This window comes from Stegostoma tigrinum, chromosome 7 (assembly GCF_030684315.1).
Source record: "Stegostoma tigrinum isolate sSteTig4 chromosome 7, sSteTig4.hap1, whole genome shotgun sequence".
NCBI lineage: Eukaryota > Metazoa > Chordata > Chondrichthyes > Orectolobiformes > Stegostomatidae > Stegostoma > Stegostoma tigrinum.
The window spans coordinates 6,123,630-6,148,814 of record NC_081360.1 but is presented as its reverse complement, the minus strand read 5'-3'; the positions used below and the strand labels follow the sequence as shown (position 1 = coordinate 6,148,814).

Sequence of the window (25,185 nt, the reverse complement as noted above, 5' to 3'; positions counted from 1 at the left end):
TCCACACTTCATTATCTTTTATCCAAAACTGGAGGGTATAGGTTTAAGTTAAGAAAGGAAAGATTTAAAAGGGCCATGAGGGTCAGCTTTTTCACAGAAGGTGGTTTGCATATGGAACAAACTGCCAGGGGAAGTGGTAGAGGTGGGTACAATTACGACATTTAAAAGACATATTTGGATAGGTACGTGAGGCAACAAGGTGTAGAGCTGGATGAGCACAGCAGGCAAAGCAGCAGAGGAGCAGGAAAGCTGATGTTTCGGTCCAGACCCTTCTTCGGAAATGGGGGAGGAGAAGGGGATTCTGAAATAAATAGGGAGGGGGGGGCAGATAGAAGATGGATAAAGGAGAAGATGGGTGGAGAGGAGACAGTTAGGTCAAAGAGGCAGGGATGGAGCTAGTAAAGGTGAATGTACATGGGGAGTTAGGGAGGAGATAGGTCAGTCCAGGGAGAGCGGACAAGACAAGGAGATGGGGGTGGGCTTGGATAGGAATGAGAATAGGAATGTTTGAGGGGGATATGGGCCAAACATTGGAAAATGGAATGATTCAGTTCAGGAAACCTGGTTGGCATGGAAACGTTGTTCTGAAGGGCCTGTTTCCATGCTGTATTACTCTATGACTCTATAAGCTGTCTTCAGCCAAGGCGCGTGTACCATTGCTGTATGACATCTCACCCCTGCTCCAAATGCCAGAGCTTACATGGCAAACACACTGCACCCACAGCAAGCAGGCAGCCATGTCTCAAAGGTTTTCAGGAAGGGTCCTTACTGAAGACAATGGAGGCACCTGTCAGTCAGACCATCCTGGCACAGTTATGTCAAGGCCAACCTATATCCTAGCCTAACCAGTCTCTGCTTATAACTCAAATCTTCAAATCTTGGTAGTATCCTTGTAACTATTTTATGCACACTTTCCAGTTTAAAAACATAGTTCCTATAGCAGAGCGATCATAATTCTACATGGTACACCAAATGTGGCCTGACCAACGTCTTGTACAGCTGTAACATGACATCCCAGCTCCCACACTCACTGCTCTAACTGACGAAGGCAAGCATGCTCAAAGCCTTTTTCACCACCCTGTCTACCTGTGATGCCACTTCAAGCAACTATGAACCTACACTCCTAGGCCTCCCTGTTCTCCAAAACTCCCCAGGACCCTACTGTTAACTGTCAAAGTCCTACCCTGGTTTGTCTTACCAAAATGCAACACCTCACATTTATCTGCATTGAACCCCATCTGCCATTTCTGGATCCACTGGTCTGCAAACTTAGTAACAATGCCCTCAGTTTCTTCATCCAAATGTTTCATGTACAACATGAATAATTGTAGTCCCAATATGGACTTCTGCGAAGCTCCACAAGTCATATGCTGCTATTCTGAAAAAGACCCCTTTATCCCTACTTTCTGCCATCTGCTAGTCAGCTAATCTTCTATCCATTCCAGTACTTTGCATCTAAAAAGTTCTTATCCTATTTAGCAGCCTGCTGCATCACGTTGTCAAAGATTGTCTAGAAATCCAAATGAATCATGTCCACTGGCTCTCCTTTGTCTAATTTGCTCATTACCTCAAAGAGTTTTAACACATTTGTCCTCGAGGAAGCCTGTGTCTAGAAAATCTTGCATTAACACACTGTCAAATAATTTACACGTTCTTGGAAGAACAGATAATACGTTTGCTGATGACAAGTTATAAAATAGCATGATAAATCTATTCCACCCCAAAAACAAACTAAATCCTTATAAATGACTCGGTGAAGGAATTTTCTTGGTTCAGCTGTTTAGTAAGTCACATTTGCTAACTAGGAATCAGGTAAATTGTACATTTCCAGGAAGGAATCAGGAAAGGGTAAACAACTCGCAGCTAAGGTTCTTGTTATCATTTATTATTGAGGACAGCTTACATAGTCCAATAATGCATTGAAACTTCAAAAAAAGTTAAAGTACCACATACGAGATTTGATGGCAAAATTGAACCCCATGGGATAAGTGTGGTTATAGCGTGAATACAAAACAAAGCTGTAGTGATTTTTTTTGTAGACTGGAGGGAGGTTTACAACAGCCTTCCCCAAGGTTCAGTGCTTGGACCACTGCTGGTTTTATATTCATGAACTTATACATGGCAGAATAAGGCAGGATTTAAAAATGCAGAATATCTTAAATTTGGTCTTGTAGTAAACAGACAGGTAGAATGAGCAGACTCATGTCAAATAGAAATTATTGCAGATTTTGGTTGAAAGAATAAGGAGACAGAATACATTCTCAATGAGTCAATGTTAAAGAGTTTGCAAGAGAGAAACCTAGGACTTTTGTGCATAAGTTTCTGAAGATGGCAGGACAGAATACATGCATAACACATGAATATACAAATTAGGAGCAGGGATAGGCCATTTGGCCCCTCAGGCCTGCTCTGCCAATCGCTAAGATAATGGCCAATTTGATTTTGGTCTCAACCTCACATTCCCAACTACCTCTGATAGATTAGGCCAAGCAGCATCTTAGGAGCAGGAAAGCTGACGTTTCGGGATGAAGGGTCTAGGCCCGAAATGTCAGTTTCCCTGCTCCTAAGATGCTGCTTGGCCTGCTGTGTTCACCCAGCTCCACACATTGTTATCTCAGATTCCCCAGGAACTGCAGTTCCTATTATCTCTCTAGCTCTGATAGATTCTTGTTCAACTAAGGAGTCAGAGCTTATCTACCTCCGCCTTAAAAATTATTGAAGAATAATAAAAGATGATAATAAGCATTTATACCACAAAAGTCAAAGAAGTCATAAACCTACATAAAATGTTCATTTGACCCCAACTAGAAGTGGGAATCGCTGTCATGCTGTTTGAATGAGCCAGTGCAAACCCACTGGGCTGAATGACCACCTTCTGTGCTATACTGTTGTATGAAACAACAATTGGCTGTGTGTGAAATGCAAAGCTGTAATCTATTCAATGTTTTCTAAATTTTGTAATATTGAAAATAATGTATATGGGGACATTTAATTCAAAATCTCATTACCACGGGCAATGCAAAAGTAGCCCAAAAAAATTGGTAAAGTGAATGTGAAAATAAGCTGTGATAATGGGAACTGCAGATGCTGGAGAATCCAAGATAATAAAATGTGAGGCTGGATGAACACAGCAGGCCCAGCAGCTCTCTGATGAAGGGTCTAGGCCCAAAACGTCAGCTTTTGTGCTCCTGAGATGCTGCTGGGCCTGCTGTGTTCATCCAGCCTCACATTTTATTATCGTGAAAATAAGCTGATGGGCTAGAAGATGCCAGGTCCAATTACCCCCTCTCTACTGCATTAATTTGTCACATTAACTCAAGACCCAGAGACTTTTACTTTCCTTTAAACCTGTAAATTAGGAAGCCAATTTTACCACTCCTTTTGACTATGTTTAATTGTACATTTCTACACATACCAGTGTCTACTTTTCAGATGTCTTTCTTTGGCTGTGAAGCACTTTGTCATGTCCTATGGTTATAAATGTGTGCTCTATGAATGCTAATCTATCAATCTTGCAACTAAAGATTACTGGAAAGTGTGTGAAAAAGACAATGAGGATGATTAGTTTTCCATTGTCAAATAGAATAGCAGCCATCCAGACAGTGAATACTAATCACGAAATAACATCTTACATGCTCAAGCTTTGGAAAACAAAAATCCATAATTTGATTCAAAAACATAAGTTGTTGAAAAAGTTCAGCAGGTCTGGCAGCATCTCCGCAGAGAAATCAAAGTTAACATTTTGCATCCGGTGACGCTTCCTCAGAATAACTGGACCTGAAACGTTAACTTTGATTTCTCTTCACAGATGCTGCCAGACCTGCTGAACTTTTCCAACAACTTATGTTTTATTTTCTGATTTACAGCTTCCACAGTTTTTTTTTTCAGTTTTTATTCAATAATTTGATTAGTGAGAATCAAAAGCAAACCTGTAATTTGAGACCTTGGAATTTCCTCCTTGTTGCAAAAGTTGTTTCATGTCTGCTCTCTGTTTTCCGAGAAGGATGAGCAAGTCAAAGCGCTGGATTCGATACAGGAGTTCAGGGATAATATCCAAGTCTTGTTGCTGCAGTTCTCTAAACAGATCCTGTGCATTGTCTATCCTCTTGCCTGCTTGCAAGTGATCACTGCACAGAAACTTCAAGTCTCCCAACTCCTCCTTATCCAATTCCATGCTTACTTTATATAAACGTACGTCAGTAGAATTGCTTGAGTTAACCTGCATCTTCTCTTCCAGTCTCCTTAAAGTAAAGCAAAACTTGGGTTCAGTAACAACTTTAATTCTGCTAAAGATGTAATGATATTCTAATGAAGTAGTAATTCCTGGTATGCAGGGTCATTTTTAAGTAATCCACATTGTCCTGAATCTTTTCAAAGTGTTCATTTAATGGTTTCTTATGACTCAATTCCTTTAGAGGCCACTTCAGAGGTCACACTGGTTATGGAATTAGATTGCTCACTTCTGCAATCAGAACCAAGTTTCAGTTCTGATTAACAATTTGGAATGTGGTTTAACTTCACGTTACATTGCAATATTTCACACTTTCAGTGGCAATTTCTTGTTCCAGCTTTTCTTCCCACCCCAACTGAAGATCATGTTTCTTGTCAGGGTTCAGCTCCAAAGCATTTCCCTGCATTAGACTGCATTGTCTCAGAGTTATGGAGTCCTACAGCATGAAAAAAGGATCCTTTAGTCTAGCCTGTCCTCGCCGACCAAGTTTTCTAAACTGAAATAGCATTTGCCCGCATTTGGCCCATATCTCCCGAAACCCTTCTTATCAGTGTACCATCCAAATGTCTTTTAAATGTTGTAATTGCACAACAACACAGCTCTATCACTTGCTCATGCAGCTCCTTCCATCTATGCACCACCCTATGTATGAAAAAGAGTCCCGTCAGGTCCCTTTTGAATCTTTCCCTTTAACCTTATAACTATGCCATCTAGCTTTCAACTCTCCTAACCTAGGGAGAAAAACTTGGTTATTCAACTTATCTGTGCCCCTCATGATTTTATAAACCACTATAAGGTCAGCCCTTAGCCTCCTACACTCCAGGGAAAATAGTTCCAGCATATCCAACCACTCCTTATAACTCAAACTTTCCAATCTTGGAAACATCCTTGTAAATCATGTTTGCATCCTTTCCTGTTTAATAACATCCTTCTTATAGCAGGAAGATGACAACTGCACGCAGAACTAACTGTGGTGTTACCAAAGTCTGTACAGCTGTAACATAATGTCCCAACTTCTGTACTCAGTGTTGTGACCAATGAAGCAGAGTGTGTCAAACACCTTTGTCACCACTCTGTCTTCTTGTGACACCACTTTCAAGCAACAATGTACATGTATCCTTCGGTCTCTTAATTTAAAGAAGACACCCCAGGGCCCAAACATTAACTGTGCAAGTCCTGTCCTGGCTTGTCTTATCAAATTGCATTGATCTACATTAAGCTCCATCTGCCCTACCTTGGCCCACTTGATCAAGACCCCATTGTACTCTTAGCTAACCTCTTCACTGTTCACTATACCACCAATTTTGGTGTAATCTGTAAACTTACTTACTAAGCATGTCTCCTATACTGTCATCCAAATCATTGATATAAATAATGAACATCAGTGGACCCAGCACTGATCCTTTGATGTCTTGAAAGGAGTCCACATTACAGAACAGATCAGGGATAGCATAGGGAACTTGTGTGTGGAGCCTGAGGAGGTAGGGGAAGCCCTAAATGAGTTTTTTTGCTTCTGTCTTTACAAAAGAAGCGAACTTTGTAGTGAATGAAACCTTTGAAGAGCAGGTGTGCATGCTGGAATGGATAGAGATAGACGAAGCTGATGTGCTGAAAATTTTGTCAAACATTAAGATTGACAAGTCGCCAGGCCCGGATCAGATTTGTCCTCGGCTGCTTTGGGAAGCGAGAAATGCAATTGCTTCGCCACTTGCGAAGATCTTTGCATCCTCGCTCTCCACTGGAGTCATACCTGAGGACTGGAGAGAGGCAAATGTAATTCCTCTCTTCAAGAAAGGAAATAGGGAAATCCCCGGCAATTATAGACCGGTAAGTCTCACGTCTGTCGTCTGCAAGGTGTTAGAAAGGATTCTGAGGGATAAGATTTATGACCATCTGGAAGAGCATGGCTTGATCAAATACAGTCAACACGGCTTTGTGAGGGGTAGGTCATGCCTTACAAACCTTATCGAGTTTTTTGAGGATGTGACTAGAAAGGTTGATGAGGGTCGAGCTGTGGATGTGGTGTATATGGACTTCAGTAAGGCATTTGATAAGGTTCCCCATGGTAGGCTCATTCAGAAGGTCAGGAGGAATGGGATACAGGGGAACTTAGCTGCTTGGATACAGAATTGGCTGGCCAACAGAAGACAGCGAGTGGTAGTAGAAGGAAAATATTCTGCCTGGAAGTCAGTGGTGAGTGGGGTTCCACAGGGCTCTGTCCTTGGGCCTCTACTGTTTGTAATTTTTATTAATGACTTGGATGAGGGGATTGAAGGATGGGTCAGCAAGTTTGCAGACAACACAAAGGTCAGAGGTGTCGTTGACAGTGTAGAGGGCTGTTGTAGGCTGCAGCGGGACATTGACAGGATGCAGAGACGGGCTGAGAGGTGGCAGATGGAGTTCAACCTGGATAAATGCGAGGTGATGCATTTTGGAAGGTCGAATTTGAAAGCTGAGTACAGGATTAAGGATAGGATTCTTGGCAGCGTGGAGGAACAGAGGGATCTTGGTGTGCAGATACATAGATCCCTTAAAATGGCCACCCAAGTGGACAGGGTTGTTAAGAAAGCATATGGTGTTTTGGCTTTCATTAACAGGGGGATTGAGTTTAAGAGTCGTGAGATCTTGTTGCAGCTCTATAAAACTTTGGTTAGACCGCACTTGGAATACTGCGTCCAGTTCTGGGCGCCCTATTATAGGAAAGATGTGGATGCTTTGGAGAGGGTTCAGAGGAGGTTTACCAGGATGCTGCCTGGACTGGAGGGCTTATCTTATGAAGAGAGGTTGACTGAGCTCGGTCTCTTTTCATTGGAGAAAAGGAGGAGGAGAGGGGACCTAATTGAGGTATACAAGATAATGAGAGGCATAGATAGAGTTGATAGCCAGAGACTATTTCCCAGGGCAGAAATGGCTAGCACGAGGGGTCATAGTTTTAAGCTGGTTGGTGGAAAGTATAGAGGGGATGTCAGAGGCAGGTTCTTTACGCAGAGAGTTGTGAGAGCATGGAATGCGTTGCCAGCAGCAGTTGTGGAAGCAAGGTCATTGGGGTCATTTAAGAGACTGCTGGACATGTATATGGTCACAGAAATTTGAGGGTGCATACATGAGGATCAATGGTCGGCACAACATTGTGGGCTGAAGGGCCTGTTCTGTGCTGTACTGTTCTATGTTCTAGAACAGGAAGTGCTGGAGGTCTTAAAAAACATAACTGTGGTCACATCTCCAGCACCAAATGAAGTGTATCCCAGGTCATTGTGGGAAATTATGGTAGAAATTGCAGGACATCCAGCAGTAATATTTGTATCATCTATAGCCATGGATGAAATGCTGGAGCACTGGAGTGTGGCAAATGTTGTGCCTTTCTTTAGAAAGGCTGTAAAGAGAAGCCTGGGAACTACAGGCCAGTAAGCCTCATATCAGTGGTGGGTAAGTTGTCTGAGGGAATTCTGAGAGACAGGATCCAAATGCGTTTGGATAAGGCAAGGACTGATTAGGAATATTCGGCATGGCTTTGTGCATGGGAAATAATGACTCAAATTTGATTGTGTTTTTTGAAGAGGTGACCAAGAAGATGGATAAAGGCAGAGTGGTAGACATTGTCTATACAGACAATAGTAAAGCCTTCTACAAGGTTTCGCATAGTGGACTATGCATGTAGATCACTTGGAATTCAGGAAGAGCTTCCCAATTAGATACAAAATTGGCTTGACAGTAGGAGACAGAGGGTGGTGCTAGAGGATGGAGTTTTGGACTCGAGGCCTGTGACAAGCTGCGTTCTGCAGGGAGCTGGGTCCATTTTTGTCTGTCATTTATATAAACAATTTCAACAAGAATTTAGAAGGAATTGTTAGTAAGCTTGCAATGACACCAAAACTGGTGGTATTGTCAACAGTGAAGATGCTTATCTAAGATTACGAAGGCATCTTGATCAATTGAGTCAATGGGCTATGGAGTGGCAGATCAAGTTTAATTGGATAAGTGTAAGGTATTGCATTTGATAAAACCAACAAGGGCAGGACTTGTGCAATTAAGGGTAGGGCCTTGGTAGTGTTATGAATAGACATACTAGGGGTTTGTGTCCATAGTTTTTTGATAGCTGTGTTACACACTTACCTTCATTGCTCAGACCATTGAGTATAGGAGTTGGGATAGCATGTTGAGATTGTACAGGACATAGTGAGGCCACTTTTGGAATACTGTATACAGTTCTGTGTACAGTTGCCCTGCTATAGGAAGGACATTATTAAATTGGAGAGGGTTCAATAAAGGATTTACCAGGATGTTGCTGGGACTGGAGGGTTTGAGCTTTAAGGATAGGCTGGGATGTTTTTTCACTGGAGTTTAGGAGGTTATAAAGATTTGTAAATATGAAGGGCATAGATAAGGTGAATAGCAAAGGTCGTTTCCTTAGGCTAGGAGAGTTCAAAACTAGGGGGAATATTTTTAAGGTGAGAGGGGAAAGATTCAAAAGGGACCTGAACAGCAAGTTTTTCACACAGAAGATGATTTATATTATATGTGGAATGAACTGCCAGAGGAAGTGGTAAATACAGGTGTAGTTACAACATTTAAAAGATATTTGGGTAAGTACATGAATAGGAATTTGGAAAACTTGGTTGATATTGACGAGTTGGACCAAAGGGTCTGTTTCTGTGCTGTATGACTGTATGAGTCTAACATTCTCTTTTGTCTCATTACTGTTTAGGGTCTCACCAAGTTATAAATTATTTTACCACAAGTGACTATTCAGATATAGATAGGTTTGTGGCAGGGTAAGGGAGCAGTGCAATAAGAGTAGAGATATAGGAACTTGGGCAAATGGATGAAAGACCTGGTTAAACATAAAAATAGGAAGTCAAAACAGAGGGGATACAATGTCATTTCAGCATCTTGATATTGGTTGTGTTGCAGCTTTACAAAGAAGTCGAGGGATTGTCTAAACATTAGATTTAAGAGATAATGGAATTTCATGTTCATATTAAAGAAGAGAAGAGGGCAATGGGGAAAGTACCAGTTAGCCTCACACAATGACTAATCCCTGATGAATACTGAGCCACTTGGTAAATGTGAATTTGGCTTATATTTGGAATCACAGGTACAAAGCCCATTATAGAATTTGTGCCTAGAAGTGAGATTTCATGCATACCTGTTTAACAGGTCAACAGATGATTCACAACCCCAAGACAGCAAAGGAATCTGCAACCAATCTACTGTGTCAAACAAGCAGCAACAACAAAACAATCCTGTTTAAATGGACAGAGCTAATACAGATAACTGCCCACTTTTGTTGGCAACCAGGAATTAAAATAGTCTCCTTCCATTATAAGTTCCAATTAACAATGAAGCAAGGCCTAGTCTTCTTCATTAGACAGTGTAAAGGATTCTGTGGATGGAATAAAAGTAAAACATGGCTTCATGTTTTCCATTTACCATTCTTCACTCAGCTAAAACTTGGTTCTTTCATCATTTTATTTGCAGATCTCTGCTTTTTGTCAGTTGGCCCTTCGAGCTGCGTTAAACTGAATAACAAAGGAATCAGAATCAGAGCATGACTTTAGGGGTTTAGGCACTGGGCATCTAAGCTAAAGATCATAGAATCTCTCAAGTGGGGAAGCAGGCCGTTCAGCCCATCAAGTCCACACCAACCCTCCAAAGAGCATCCCAACCAGACCCACCTCCTCCCATCATTGCCTATTGTGTTCAGGGATGTATAGATTAGGTATATTAGCCATGGTAAATGCAGGGTTACAGAGAATGGATAGGGGGATGGGTCTGGGTGGGATGTCGTCTGGAGGGTCAGTGTGGACTTGTTGGCTCGAAGGGCCTGTTTCCACACTGTAGGGATTCTATGATTCTGTGACTGGACTGTGTTCACAACTGTCAAGCTAATACTCTGCCCTGGATCTGCTCTTGTGTTCTAACAATGTTCAACACAAGCTCAAGGAATAACACTGTTTCATTTAGGTATTTTACATCAAATCACTTTACAGCCTCTTGGATTCAATGCAGAGTTTCACAACTTCAGAGCGTGATTCCTGCTCTCCATTGTTGTTGCATGCCCTCACCCCAATTGTCTACTTTATCTTTTTTTGGCCTCTGCAGATTGCACCCATTTGCTGCTATTACCACCTAACATTTATACCCATTTTACTTCTATGACTTTCCTCCAGCACCATTAGCGCTACCTTTGACTTTTGGGCACCCTGACCAGCTGTTATGCCTGCTCCTCTTCCCCCTCTCTCACAGGCATTCAAAGAAATTCATTTTCCCACTCCTTTCAGTTCTGAAGAAGTCAAGCCCAACTTGAAACATTAACACTGTTCTTCTCCCCATTGATGCTGCCACATCTGCTGAGTTTCTCCAGCAGCTTCTGTTTTTATTTTCAGATTGATTCAGATTCACAGTGAAATGCTTCAGATTTGTTCCTTGTTCTATGAAACATACAGCCTGTATTTGATCGGAGTGTGAATACAATCAAAGAATCGAATGTTGTGTGGCTCAAAGAGTGGTATGGGAGAAAGTTCAAGTCAGGGCCACAGAAACCAGGTCTGAGGAAAAAGGGAGCTGTCCTGTTGGGTGGGGCTTCACCTGAACTGTCCTGGGCTTACTATTGTGCTGAGTCATATAAATAGGGCTGTAGAAAGGGCTTCAAAGCAGATAGGGGAGATGTGGTAAGTTAAAGAGAAAGGAAAGGCAATGGTGAAGAGTAAAGATACAAGTAAACATAACTAGAGTGTGACAGTAAGGGTCAGAACATGAGTACCCAAAGTGAAAGAGATTGAGTGCTTAGCAGCATGGTGTAAAGAAACAATTGTTCCAGTGTAAGCAAAATGAAGGAGCTAATCATTGACTTCAGCAAACAGAGTGGAGGGCACACCCCTGACTGTATCAATGGTGCTGAGGTGGAGATGGTCAACAGCATCCAGTTCTTGCGAGTGGCGATCACCAATCTGTCCTGATCCATCCATGTCGATGTGACAGTCAAGGAAGTGCAGCAAAGTTGTTACTTTCTCAGGCAGCTAAGGAAATTTGGCATGTCCACAAGGACTGTTACCAATTTTTACAAATACATCATAGAAAGCATCCTATGTGGATGCATCACAATATGTTATGGCAACTGCTCTTCCCAAGACTGCAAAGAAACTACAGAGTCGTGAACACAGCCCAATGTATCACACAAACCAGCCTTCCATCCATTGATTCCATTTGTACTTCCTGCTGCCTCAGGAAAGCAAACAAAAAAATTCAAAAAGACCCCTCCCACCCTGGTTATACTCCCTTCCACCATCTTCTGTCGGGCAGAAGACATAAAAGTTTGAATACACATACCAACAGATTCAACAAGTTTCACCCTGTCCTTATCAAACCTTTGAATGGACCTCAAATGTTAACGTTGATCTCTCTCTCTGCGCCTGTAAAACTGTAATCGTCACACTATTTTGCTACCCTGATGCACTTTCTATGGTACAATCTGCCCGTAGAACACGCAAAAAAAAGACCTTTCACTATATCTCGGCACATGTGACAACAGTGAATCAAATTCAAAAAACTCACAAAGCCAGAAATTGCAACAAAGGTCAAACTCATTAATCAAATTAGACTGGAAACTTAACTCTAGTTCTCTCAGACGCTGTCACAGCTGCTGAGTTTCTCCGGATTTTCTGTTTTTACTTCAGTTTAATCATTAATGGGGAGTCAGAGCTGTTATAGAAACTTCTGACTGTTCGCGAATAAGTTTAATGACCATGATCTTTCCGAAATCTCCGACTGAACGCTCCTGACGCTGGAAAATTGCCGACGGAAACTTCAACTTCCCGGGCAATTCCCATGGAGTCAGCTGTGTTGGGAGTTCCGCATGGTCTCTCCCCGCAACTCCAGACTGCGCTACAGAAATGACTCTCTGCCTCTTGGAATATCTGGGTTACATGTAAGAAGTTAATGACTTTCAGAGCTATCATCGCCCGTAAAAACAGCTGAGGGCACTAGGAAAGCGCTGCAGTAGCTCAGTATCACTGGGTCCCACCATGGAATGTCCTCTTTGGAAAGGAAGAGGTTCGTTTTTCTTCCTTGACCAGCGCGAACGCCGAAAACTGAGCTCTTAGTGAGCAGCAGCGGAACTCTGCCCGCAGCCTTTCTTCTGCTTCAGATTTAACTAGCAGGAGGGGAGGGGTGTGTTTTGTTTCTCTCTTAAAATCGAGTGGATATCGCTTTTGTTTATAAATACAGACATAAGTTCTTCGAAAATTCCCGACTTAACAATTGCTCAGTTTTACTTTCCCTCTATCTCGATAACTGGTTCTACAAGAGGAAAAAGTTAAACTCAAAACAATTATTTACCAAAGTAGATGAGGGACTAGACTTACTTAGTGCAGTGATTCCCACCCAGAGGTTCTATCTCCCGGAGTCCAAGCTACTGAGTTCCGAGAAAGCGTCACCAGCCCCGGAACGTTAACTCTGATTTTCTCTTCACAGATGCTGCCAGAACTGCTGAGCTTTTCCAGCAACTTCTGTTTTTGTTTCTGATTTACAGCATCCGCAGTTCTTTCTGTTTTTACGGAGGCCACAAACTCGGATCAGTAATTCACACACAGCCAACTACGCGACGAGTGGATTCTTGCCCTGCACAGCTCACCTTTTAAAAAAAACTCTTCACAGCATAATCACGCCCAGCAGCGATCTTGTGATGTGACATTTACGGGCTAAGCCAATAAATGACTGCTGTTAGGACTAGGCCGGGCAAGTGGCGGAGCGCTGATACCTGGCAAGGTATTGGGGAAGGCTATAAGCACAGTGGAAATATACAGTAAAATTTGGAAAGGCCTGGCAGTGTGGAGCTTCATCTTCAGATGTACAAGACCGGTTCAGAACAGGAGCAGTCATTTCCCATGTTATTGTTACTTTCTATTAAGCCAGGACAGCCACTACACCTTATTGGAACAGATGGGTATCACAAAACTCACTGGGCCCACCACACAACATTGTTACCTTCCCGAGTCCAAGAGATCTCAACCAGTCAGGTTCCTGGTCCCTTAATCACTGCCAGATGAGCCTGGGGGCAGAACTGAACTGAGGACAGGGTTAAATGTGGCTGTGAAGTCAAAAACGTCCAGTGCAGGCACACATGCAAAACAAAATTACATTTGGATGTGGTCCTGAAGAACACTAAAAGGAGGAAAGAAAAATACTTCTCCCCACCTCGTCGTCAAAGGACCAAAGGAGGACATTCAGCCTATTGAGACCACACTGGTCTCTGCAATTGGACTCTGTACCACACTCAATTCCTGTAACCTTGGAAGTTCATTTCTATTGACCTCCTCTTAAAGTCATGGACGGTCACTGGTCCCACGACCCATAGGCAACAAATTTCAGATAAGTACCATGTGCAGTGTAAAAAGGATTCGCTGCACATTGCCCACATCTCTTTAAGGAATCATTTAAAGTAAATAGAGTTGTACAGCACAGAATCAGACCCTTCACTCCAACTCATCCATGCTGATCAGATGTCCTGAATTAGTCTAGTCCCACTTGCCAGCACTATGTGCATATCCCTCTTAACCCATCTTATTCATTTACCCATCCAGATGTCTTTTAAATGTTGTAATTGTACCAGCCTCCACCACCTCCCCTGGCAGCTCATTCCATACACCCACCACTTTCTGCATGAAAATGTTTCCCCTTAGGTCCTTTTTAAATCTTTCTCATCTCACCTTAAACCTAATCCCTCTAGTTTTGGACTCCCCTATTCTAGCAATAGGATTTTGGCAACTCACCCTATATGCCCCTAGTGATCTTATAAACCTCGATAAGGTCACCTCTCAACCTCCAATGTGCCAGGAAAAATAGCCCCAGCCCATTCAGCCTCTCCCTATTGCTCAAACCCTCCAAACTCAGCAACATTCTTGTAAATCTTTTTTGAACCCTTTCAAGTTTACCAACATCTTTCCGGTAGAAGGGAGACCAGAATTGAATGCAGTATTCCACAAGTAGCCTAACCAATATCCTGCACCACTGCAAAATGACATTCCAACTCCTATACTCAAAGCACTGACCATTAAAGGCAAGCGTACCAAATGCCTTTTCATGACTGTGAGTACCTATGACTCCACCTTCCAGGAACAGTGAATCTTCATTTCAAAGTCTCTTTGTTTGGCAACTCTCCCCAGGACCCTTCTATTAAGTTTATAAGTCCTGACTTGATTTGCATTTCCAAAATATAACTCTCAAATTTATTTAAATTAAACTCTATCTGTCAACCCTCAGCCCATCTGATCAAGGTCCCATTGTACACTGAGATAATCTTCTTCACCGTCCACTACAACACCAATTTTGGTGTCATCTACGAACCTAGTAACCATTCCTCCCATACACAAATCCAAATCATTTATATAAATGACAAAATCTGGTCACAGGCCTCCAGTCTGAAAAATAATCCTCCACCACCACCCTGTCTCCTACCAAATCAATGTACTCTGCCTGAGTGAAGTAAGACTCACCAGTTTCCCACAGGTAGTTACCAAGCAGAGACTTGTCATCATTACCCAATTGGAACCAAATGGAGATCTCAGCATAGTATTGCACTGGGCAACATTTGAAGAAGGAAACAGAAATAATACAGGGAGATTACAGAATTACACCAGCAGAAACAGGCCATTTAGTCTATCATACCTCTACTGACATTTTGAAACAGCTGTTCAATCATCTCCTACCTAGAAAGCCTTGTTGTGCTGTGGGTAGGATCCTTACCTCTGGGCCCACTCCAGGAATTGATGGCTATGGAGGTTGTGTCAAACCATGGCCAAACACATTGATTATTAATCAACAAATCCTTCCAATATGTCTCTGGCTGGCAGTAATGGCTGCAGTGCAGAAGAATCCTTATTGTATTTTGGTTTGTGCTGTACGAAAATATCATTCTTATTCTGAATAACTACCTCACACAAGGCTCCATTTATTACACAAAATCTCCCCTTTCAAATATTTGTAATGATTCCCTTTTCAATGTTACTCTAGATTCTATTTCCAATACTGTTTCAAGCAGTGCATTCCACATCATCAAACTTGCTGGTTGATTAAAAAAAAACTCCTGAGATGATGGTGGATAAGAAAGAACAGATGTCCTATGTCTGAGATGGAACTTGACATATTCACAAGCATTCTTACCTGATCAGTTGACATTCCAACTCCTATACTCAGAGGCAGCAATGCTTAAATGCCTCATTGTAATCCAAAATAAAGCTGTCTTTTGGGACTCACATGGAATGTCATGGTAACCAGACTAAGCCCTTGTAGAAAACAAAGATAGACGGAAAGAACTCAAACAAGGAATTAGAAGGGTTAAAATGGACCATGTGTTTTGCAAACCAGATTAAGGAAAATCTCAAGGCATTCTATACATATATAAAGAGCAAGAGGGCACCTAGACAAAGGGTAAGACCACTCAAGGACAAAGGAGGGAATTTATGAATGGAACCCAAGGAGGTGGTGAGTCCTGATTGAATACATTGCATTGGTAGATGGTGAGTCTTGCAGTGAGTGGGGGGGGGGGGAGGGGTGGTGGGGAGAGCAGTGGGGTATGTTGATAGCTTAGGACACATCAATATGAAAAGGTTTGGGTGTTTTGAAAAGCATTGACAGACAAGTACTCAGGACCTGATGGGATCTATCCCAGAATGCTGAGGAGAGCAGGTAAGGAAATTTTTGGGGCATTATACAAAATCTTTGTGTCCTGTTTAGTCACAGGATAGATCCCAGAGTGCTGGAAAATATCCAGCGCTGTTCTATTGTTTAAGGAGGGCAACAGGAATAATCTGAGAAACTACAGGCCAGTGAGCCTTATGTCAATAGTAAGGCAATTATTGGAGATGATTCTCCAGGATAGGATTTACTCACATTTGGAAAAATATATACTTGTTCGCAAAAGGCAGCACCGCTTTGTGCGGAGAAGTTCGTGTCTCACAAACTTGGTTGTGATTTTTGATGAAGTGACAAAGATGATTGATGAGGGTTGGTTGGTAACGTTTTCACCATGGACTTTAGCGAGGCCTCTGACAATTTCCTTATGGTAGGGTGATAGAGGGGGTGAAGTCACATGGGATCCATGATGGGCTGGTAAGATGGATATAGAACTGTTTTATTCATTGAAAAGAGAGACTTGTGATAGAAGGGTGTTTTTTCTGAGTGGAGATCTGTGACCAGTGGTGTTCCTCAGAGATCTTGACTATGAGCCCAGTTCTTTGTATTATTCATAAATGATTGGGAGGAGAAAGTAAGTGGCCTGATTAGTAAGTTTGCAGATAACACAAAGATTGAGGGAGCTATGAGGAGGATTGTCAGAGGATATAGCAGGATATCGGTAGGCTGGCAACTTGGGTACAGAAAGACTAGGTGGAATTTAATTGGGATGAATGCAAGGTGATGAATTTTGAAAGATCCAATGCAGGAGGGAAGTGTACAGTAAATGTTGAACTCTTCATAGCATCAACATACAGAGGGATCAAAGCATACAGTGGATAAGGTGATTAAGAAGGCATATGGCATGCTTGTCCTCATCAATTGGGGTGATCAATATAAAGACTGGCAGGTCATGCAATAGCTGTATAGAACTTTAATTAGGCTACATTTGGAATTTTGTGTACAGTTCTGGTTGCTACACCACCAGAAGGAAGTGGTGGCTTTGGAGAAGGCACAGAAATGGTTTACCAGGATGTTGCTTCGTTTGGAGGTTATTAGCTATGACAAGAAATTGGATAAACATGGTTTGTTTTCATGTGAACATCAAAGGACGAGGGGCAACCTGATAGAAGTTTACAGAATTAAGAGAGGTATGGAAAGAATGGATAGTCGGAATCTTTTTCTCAGGGTTGAAATGTCAATAACCAGACGACATAGGGTTAAGATAAAAGGGTATACATTTAAAGGAGATGTGAAAAGCAAGTTTTTTACACAGAGGGTGGTAATTGCCTGGAATCAACTGCCAGAGGAAGTTGTGGAGGTGAATACAATAGTAACATTTAAGAGGTATCTTGACAGATATATTATAGGGGCGGGAATAGAAAGGCACAAACCACATAGAGGCAAAACGATTTTAGTTTAGAAAGGTATCAAGTGTCGGCACAGTCTTGGAGAGCCGAAAGGCCTGTTCCTGTGTTATTTTTTTTGTTCTAAAACAACCAACTGCACATTTCCTTCTGGAGTCATATGCCAACAATTTGGGGTTCACAATCTAGCTACATAAGTAGAAATGATGCAGAAGTTCAATTGGCAAGACCACCCTTAGGGTAAAGGAGACAGAATACGAACTGCACATATTCCTGTGCTAAGAAGTTAAACAAAAAAGATTATTATATCTGACACTTAAGACATTAGTACAATGGAATAAAATTTCATACATTGATAGCCTCATTCTCAAAGTCTCATGAAGTCAGCACCTACTTTGATAACAAATGAATCATCAAAACTAGACTTTTTTTAACTATATGTTGACTTTCTTGTGATTTATGATAATGCACGTGATTGATGAGGCTGAAAACAGCTGTTGCACAACTTTATTGCAGGAATACATTCTTTACAAGGAAATATCAAAGTTTCCTCAAATACCATCTCTCACTACTTTCTATCCTCAATTCCCGAAATGTATGTGTAAACACAAACAGTGCCATCATTTCAATTGTTGGAATAGTTCTCAATATATTCTAGAACAAACTATTTTGCTCTTCAAGTGATTTTTAAGAAGTGACGCCAGACTTAATAAAAAGCTTCCTGCAGGTAAAGTTGCACTGGCACAGCAAAATAGACTTACAAGGTTGATAACAGAACTAATGAGTCTATCAGAAAAGTTTTAATATAATATCTAGAAGACTGATGACCTGATAAAAGACTTAAAAGCATAAATTATACAAACCTGGGTAGGAGGGTGAATTTTGAGGAGAATGCAAAGATGCCACTGTTGAATTGAACACAATGTGCTCCTGAGATGCTGCTTGGCCTGCTGTGTTCATCCAGCCTCACATTTTATTATCACAGAAAGTAAGCATGCAGGTGCAGCTATCTGTGAAGAAGGTAATTGGTATGTTGGCCTTCATTGTAAGAGGATTCGAGTACAGGAGCAGGAATGTCTTGCTGCAATTGTACTGGGCATTGGTGATAACACAGCTGTGCAGTTTTGATCTCTTAATCTAAGGAAGGATGTTCTGGCTTTGGAGGATGTACAACACAGCTTTACCAGACTGATTCTTGGGTTGTCAGGTCTGATGTATGAAGAGCTGTCAGTTAGGACAATATTCACTGGAGTTTAGATAAATAGGGGATCTCATAGAATTCTAACAGGGCCAAACAGGGAAAATGCTAGAAGGATGTTCTTGATGACTGAAAAGTTCAGAACACAAGTTTAGGACAGAGGGTAGATAATTTCCAACTGAGCCAAGGAGAAATCCTTCATCCAACTTGTGGATTTCTCTGTCACAGAAGTGGTTGAGGCCAAAACATTGAATGTTTTCAAGAAGGAGTTAGAGGTATTTCATAGGACTAATAGGGACAAAGAGTATAGGGGACTGAGTTGGATGACCTGCCATGATCATACTGAATGGCAATGCATGCTGAAAAGGCTGAATGGCATACTCCTGCTTTTATTTTATATGTTTCTATAAAAGGGTATAACTGGGAAGACATTGAGAAATATTTCTATTGAGGAGGGGAATGCAAAACTCAGGGCTATAAAGTTAAAAATAGTCACTAATGAATCAATATGGAATTAAGGATAAACCCTTCTGTTCTTTCGCCAGAGCATGGTTAGAATATGGTAACACAGTGTGGAGCTGGAGGAGCAGAGCAGGCCAAGCAGCATCAGAGGAGCATTAAAGTTGATGTTTCGGGTTAGGACCCTTCTTCAGAAAATCTGCTAGCCTAAAGAGGTTAATTAGCTCGAGATTAATTAGCATGGGGCACTGAAGGGGAACTTACATAAATATGTGATGAAGAAAGAAGTAAAAGGATGTGTTCAGGCAACCACCTACAAAGTGATGTCCATTTTAAGCCCACCGACTCCCACAGCTACCCAGAATACACCTCCTCCCACCCACCCTCCTGCAAAAATTCCATCCCCTATTCCCAATCCTTTCGCCTCCGCCGCATCCGGTCCCAGGATGAGGCATTTCACTCCCGCTCATCCCAGATGTCCTCGTTCTTCAAGGGCCGCAACAACCCCCGGCAGTGGTCGAGAACGCCTTCGACCGTGTCTCCCGCATTTCCCGCACCTCATCCCTCACACCCCACCCTCGCAATAACTGCCCAAAGAGAATCTCCCCAGTCCTCACATACCACCCCACCAACCTCCGGATACAATGCATCATCCTCCGACACATCCGCCATCTACAATCTGACCCCACCACCAAAGACATTTTTCCCTTGTCTGCCTTCCAGACAGACCAATCTCTCCGCGACTCCCTTGTCCGCTCCACACTCCCCTCCAACCTCACCACACCCGGCACTTTCCCCTGCAACCGCAGGAAGTGCTACACCTGTCCCCACACCACCTCCCTCACCCCCATCTCAGGTCCCAAGATGACTTTCCATATCAGGCAGATGTTCACCTGCACATCCGCCAATGTGGTATACGGCATCCGCTGTACACGGTGTGGCTTGCTGTACACGGTGTGGCTTCCTCTACATTGGGGAAACCAAGCGGACTATGCTCGGTTCACAGTAAACAACTGCACCTCCCAGTCACGAACCATTTCAATTCCCCCTCCCATTCCTTGGACGACATGTCCATTCTGGGCCTCCTGCAGTGTCATAATGATGCCACCCGTAGGCTGCAGGATCAGCAACTCATATTCCGCTTGGGAGCCCTGCAGCCCAATAGTATCAATGTGGATTTCACCAGTTTCAAAATCTCCCCTACCCCAACTGCATCCCAAAACCATCCCAGCTCATCCCCGCCTCCCTAACCTGTTCTTCCTCTCACCTATCCTCTCCTCACACCTCAAGCCGCACCTCCATTTCCTACCTACTAAACTCATCCCGCCCCCTAGACCTGTCCGTACTCCCCGGACTGACCTATCCCCTCCCTACCTCCCCACCCATACTCTCCTTTGCACCTATCTTCTCCTCTATCCATCTTCAGTCCGCCTCCACCTCTCTCCCTATTTATTTCAGAATCCTCTCCCCAACCCCCTTTTCTGATGAAGGGTCTAGGCCCAAAACGTCAGCTTTTGTGCTCCTAAGGTGCTGCTTGGCCTGCTGTGTTCATCCAGCTCCAAACTTTGTTGTGTTGACAAAGTTAGACGAAGTAAAGTTGGAGAAAGTCATGCAGAGCATAAACTCAGGATTGTTATCGCTGTCAAGAGCACTAACATTTTCATTAGGAAGAGAAATCCACATCTCCAGTTCTTTACTGAAAGAATTAGGTCGTGAGAACCACAGCTTAAATAGAAGAAATAAAAGAAAATTTTGCTATGCAATAATCAAACAAAGCAAACACTAAATAGCTAACTGCCCTATACTCTAAAAATATAATCAATATGAGTTAAACATGAATTACTGGGCAAATTGCAGTCATTATAAACTATAAATTGTACATTGAATGGCAGTTACATTAAACTAAGATCTTATAAATTGGCTGGACAGTTGATCTACCATAGTCTATGAACCTTGGTTAGAAAGCCCTTCAAAGCTTTGTCTTCCTCATGAAGAATTTCAGCTTTTCTTCCCAGAGCATAACCAACTCCCACTGTACAGGCACAGTCTTCATAAAAAAAGGCACACACCTACAGATCCTGCTCAGCTTTGCAAATAATGGTGTAGGTCCACAAACGTTATTAATATTTGGTTGCTGGATGCATCTCTCATTCAGTCTGCTGCAGCAACTATACATTTGCGCCTATCAGCTTCTGTCTTCTTCAGCCTATTTGTACTGCACCCTACCTTTGTCAACCTACTTTTGAGCTCTGATGGCTCAATCTCTTTTCATAAGGTTTTATATGTTGAGGTGGTGGGTGGAATTGCTAAAGAAACAAGATTTCAGCAGTGGGGGAGTTCATGAAAAGACAGTGTTTCACCTCAAAAATACCCTACATTTTGGCAGGTTTTTTTGCAACAGACCTCAGACAGCAGTTCATGAGACTAAGCCCTCTGAAAGAAAAACAACACAAGGATCTAAAGGACTGTCACAGCTGTCAGAAATCAGTTATTGCTCCATGGAATCCTTACCATAGTAGCAGAATTCAGGATCCTGCAAACTGATGAATCAGGCAGACACAGCAAAGTACACCTAATGCAGTGAAGTGTGAAGTGATATATTTAGACAAATTATAACAATAAATAATGTATATTAAGTATTCATGGAATTTATCAGTAAATGTAAGATTTATTGCTACTGGCAAGACATTTTAGCAGTAGCAAGATTAATTAGGAGGGGTGGGTTGTGTGGGATACTTTTCAGAGGAGTGGTGCAGACTCAGTGGGCTGAATGGCCTCTGTATGCACTGTAGGGAATCTATGATTCTAGTTGGAACAGCGTGAGCTCTGGGTTTTGGAACTTGAACAACGGCTGGTGACACTGTGGCGCATTAGTAAGAGCTATGAGGATAATAGATTTTAGGTGTAGTCAGTCCAAGCGTTCAGCATAGGCAGAGATAGAAGGAATGAATGACACCAGGCATTCAAAAAGGAAAAGGCAGGTAGCACAAGGAGTCCCTTAAATGCATTGCACTCTTCAATTAGCTTTCAGTTCCAAATGTGGATAAGAGTATGGTACTTCTGAGAGTGCAGTCAGAGACAAGCCCAAGGCAATTGCGTCTAATCCATATATTTATACGTGAAAGGATTGAAATTCTCAATTAAAAGCAATTGAAAATGGTTCATATGAAACACCACTTAAAATGCATGCAAAGACCATGTTTAACGTTGGGGTTGGCGGGAGCTAGAGTGGAACTGCAATTTGAGAGGTAGAAATATTTGACCTGTAGGTATTTTCAGCTCACGACACCTCCAAGTACTCCGAAGAAACAGGACATGTACTTCGTGGCAGGACAAACTTTGTGGTGGTAGTCCCAGCCTCCAGTTTGTATAACCTCAGCAGTTGTAGTGAGGCGGGGCCACAATACAACTGAATGTTTACCTGCAGCAACCGCCTTGTTTACAGGACAAGCAGGTTAGCAACCAGGGGCAAGATCGACGGGCCAGGAATAGCCAAGACAACGAAAAGCCGTTACTTGCCGCGAATGTTTGCCCGCCAGCGACTGATTTTCACCTGTAGTAAGATCTTGCCTGGAATCCTACCTCCCAATCTGGAGCCGTCATCTCCTACCCATTGTTGCATCGACGATTCTTTGCCCCTGAATGAGAAATGGAAACTGCAGATCCGTCTTTCATGGACCAGATGACCAGGTTGAAATTAAAACTGTTGGAAAAGGTGAGCAACCCTGGCGGTATTGATATACTGCAGGTAAACACGTCGCAGAGCTGTTGCCTGACGTGTTTATGTTACCTATGCTACGGAATTAATTTAGATTGCAGGATTAGCTCCCACCCCGTTGCATTACGGTTTCATCGCTGACATCTACCTTAGAATCTCGGAAATTGTCCACATCTGCCTGTTCACACAAAGCAGGAGAAAGCCAACCTGGTCAGTTACCGCCGTATCAGTTTCCATCGTCAGCAAAGTGATGGAAAGAGAATTGATAGTTCCCTGAAATAGCACTTGCCCAGCACTAACCTCAAATTATAGATTCATACACTCCAGAAAAAACACTTCGGCCCATTGAATCGACAATAACTACCACGAAAGGTGTGCTAATCCCAATTTCGTGCATTTATCCTGCACTATTTATGTCCTTGATTATTATGGTATTTGAAGGATTCATCCAAATGTTTTTTGAAGGTTCCCAGGCAATGCATTTCAGATTCCCATCATCCACTGAGCGAAAAAGTTCACCTGCCGTGTGAAAAACGTTTTTCCCAAATCCCCACTGAATCTCCTGCCCCTTATCTTAAAACAATGCCCTCTCGCGAGTGACCCTTCAACCAAGGAGAACAGCTGCTCACTATTCACCTGTCGGTACACCTCATAATCATATACGCCTCAGTCATGACCCCCTCAGTCCCCTCTATTCTAAAGAAAACAATCCAAGCCTGCCTAGTCTCGATTCATAGCTTAATTTCTCCATTCCAAGCAACATTCTGGTAAACATCCTCTATACCCCTTAGCTAGCACATCCTTCCTGTAGTGAAGTGACCAGAACTGCATACAGTTCTTCAGCTGTAGCCTGACCAATGCTCTGTACAACTCCAATATTACTTCTTTCCTCTTATATTCTATGCTATGACCGTACCCATATGCTTTCTTAACTGTCTTATTCATGTGCTCAACTGACTTCTGAGGTCTGTGAATAATTACCCAAGATCCCTCTGTTGCTGTAATCTACCCAGAATCCAGTGTCCTGCCATACATTGAATACTCCCTCATCTTTTCTCTCCTTCCAAGGTGCTAACACTTATTGGGATTAAATATCATCTGCCACTGGTCTGCCCATCTGTCCAGCCCAGCTATATCTTCCTGGAACCTACACCATCATCTTGGCTATTAACGACTCTACCAATCATCTGCAAATTTGCTTAACATTCCCCGCGCATTTTCATCTCTATCATTGATATATATAGCAAACAATAAGGGTTCCAAAACTGATCCCTGTGAGACATTGGTGGACACCGGCCTCCAGTCACTCAAACAGCCTCCTACCACTACCCTTTGTGTCCTATTGCAAAGCCAGTTTCTGAACCATCTCGCCAAGCTTCCTGAATTCCATGTACTTTAACCTTCTCAATCAGTTTCCCATGTGGGACCTTGTGAAAAGCTTTGCTAAAATCTGTATAAACCACATGAAGTGAGCTCCCCTCATCCGCACACTTGATTACATTTTCAAAAAATTCTAACAAATTGTTAGACATGACCTCTTCAATAAGTAACTGATCACTTGACTCCCCAGAGCCTGTCTACCATCTACAAGGCACCAGTAGGGAGTGTGATGGAATACTTCTCATTTGCCTGGAGTGTACCTCTCCAACAACACTGTGGCAGCTTGACTTCATCCAGGACAAAGCAGCCTGCATGATTAGCATCCCATTCAGCACCTTATACATTGACTTATTTTCCTCCAAAGACTGAAGCAAGCATCTACAAGACGCACTGTAATGACTCATCGCAGCCTACTCAACAACACCTTCTAAACTCATGATCTTTATCACCGAAGAGAATGAGGTCGTCTGATGCATGGAAACACCACTGTCTCCCTATTCCTTTCTGTAACAGCTTGTCCTGACTCTTTCATTATTACCGGGTTAAACACCCTCCCTGAGAGCACTCTGGTGTACCCACTTGGGCAGTAGTCGATCAAGTCACCACTGCCATCTCAGCTATTTAGGGATGGGCAATAAACATTAGCCTCATCAGTGATGCCCAGATCATGTAAATGAATTGGGAAATGCTTCATATTGCTCTAAGTAACAATGAACCCTCCCTATCCACTAATACTAGACCTTGTATATAGAATGCAGATTTGAGAATAATTTTTCCACAGTAAGTAGAAGAAAGAATAGGCCATTCGATCCTTTGAATCTGCTCGTTTCAGTCTAATAATGGCTGATCCTCTATTTCAATGTCATATTCCTGCTTTCTCTCTGTACCCATTAATGACTTTAATAGCTAATTTTTTTATATAATAAGCCTTCTGTGGTAAAGAATTCCACAGGTTCATTATACTTTGAGTGACAAAATATTTCCTCATCTCCATCCTAAATGGCCTGCTCCTTATCCTGAGACTGTGTCCCCTGGTTCCAGACTTTCCAACCAGAGGAAACATCCTCTCTGCATCTATTGTGTCTATCCCTGTTAGAATTTTATATGTTTTAATCAGATCCCCTCTTGTCCTTCTAAACTCTAACGAATATAGGCCTAAGCG

The 25,185-nt window shown here is 42.4% G+C and overlaps 2 protein-coding genes across 7 annotated transcripts in view; one reads left to right on the top strand and one right to left on the bottom strand.

Annotated features, from left to right (window-relative positions):
* The window catches only part of LOC125453821 (caspase-8-like), a 62,392-nt gene extending 39,863 nt beyond the window's left edge, over positions 1–22,529 (bottom strand). Inside the window, exons 1-2 of one of the 2 annotated variants that reach the window (XM_048533808.2) lie at positions 22,479–22,529; positions 3,930–4,241 (exon numbers count right to left, since the gene is read on the bottom strand). In XM_048533808.2, the coding sequence (XP_048389765.2) occupies positions 3,930–4,241; positions 22,479–22,528 (362 nt within the window). In that variant the 5' untranslated portion in view covers position 22,529. Of the gene's footprint in view, positions 1–3,929; positions 4,242–12,594; positions 12,818–22,478 lie in introns of those variants that run through there. The other variant, XM_048533809.2, reaches the window with a different exon arrangement.
* LOC125453822 (uncharacterized protein C21orf58) overlaps positions 22,410–25,185 on the top strand; it is an 89,527-nt gene continuing 86,751 nt past the window's right edge. For all 5 annotated transcript variants that reach the window (XM_059647021.1, XM_059647020.1, XM_059647017.1 and 2 more), the window contains exon 1: positions 22,410–22,640. In XM_059647021.1, the coding sequence (XP_059503004.1) occupies positions 22,575–22,640 (66 nt within the window). In that variant the 5' untranslated portion in view covers positions 22,410–22,574. The remainder of the gene's footprint in view (positions 22,641–25,185) is intronic.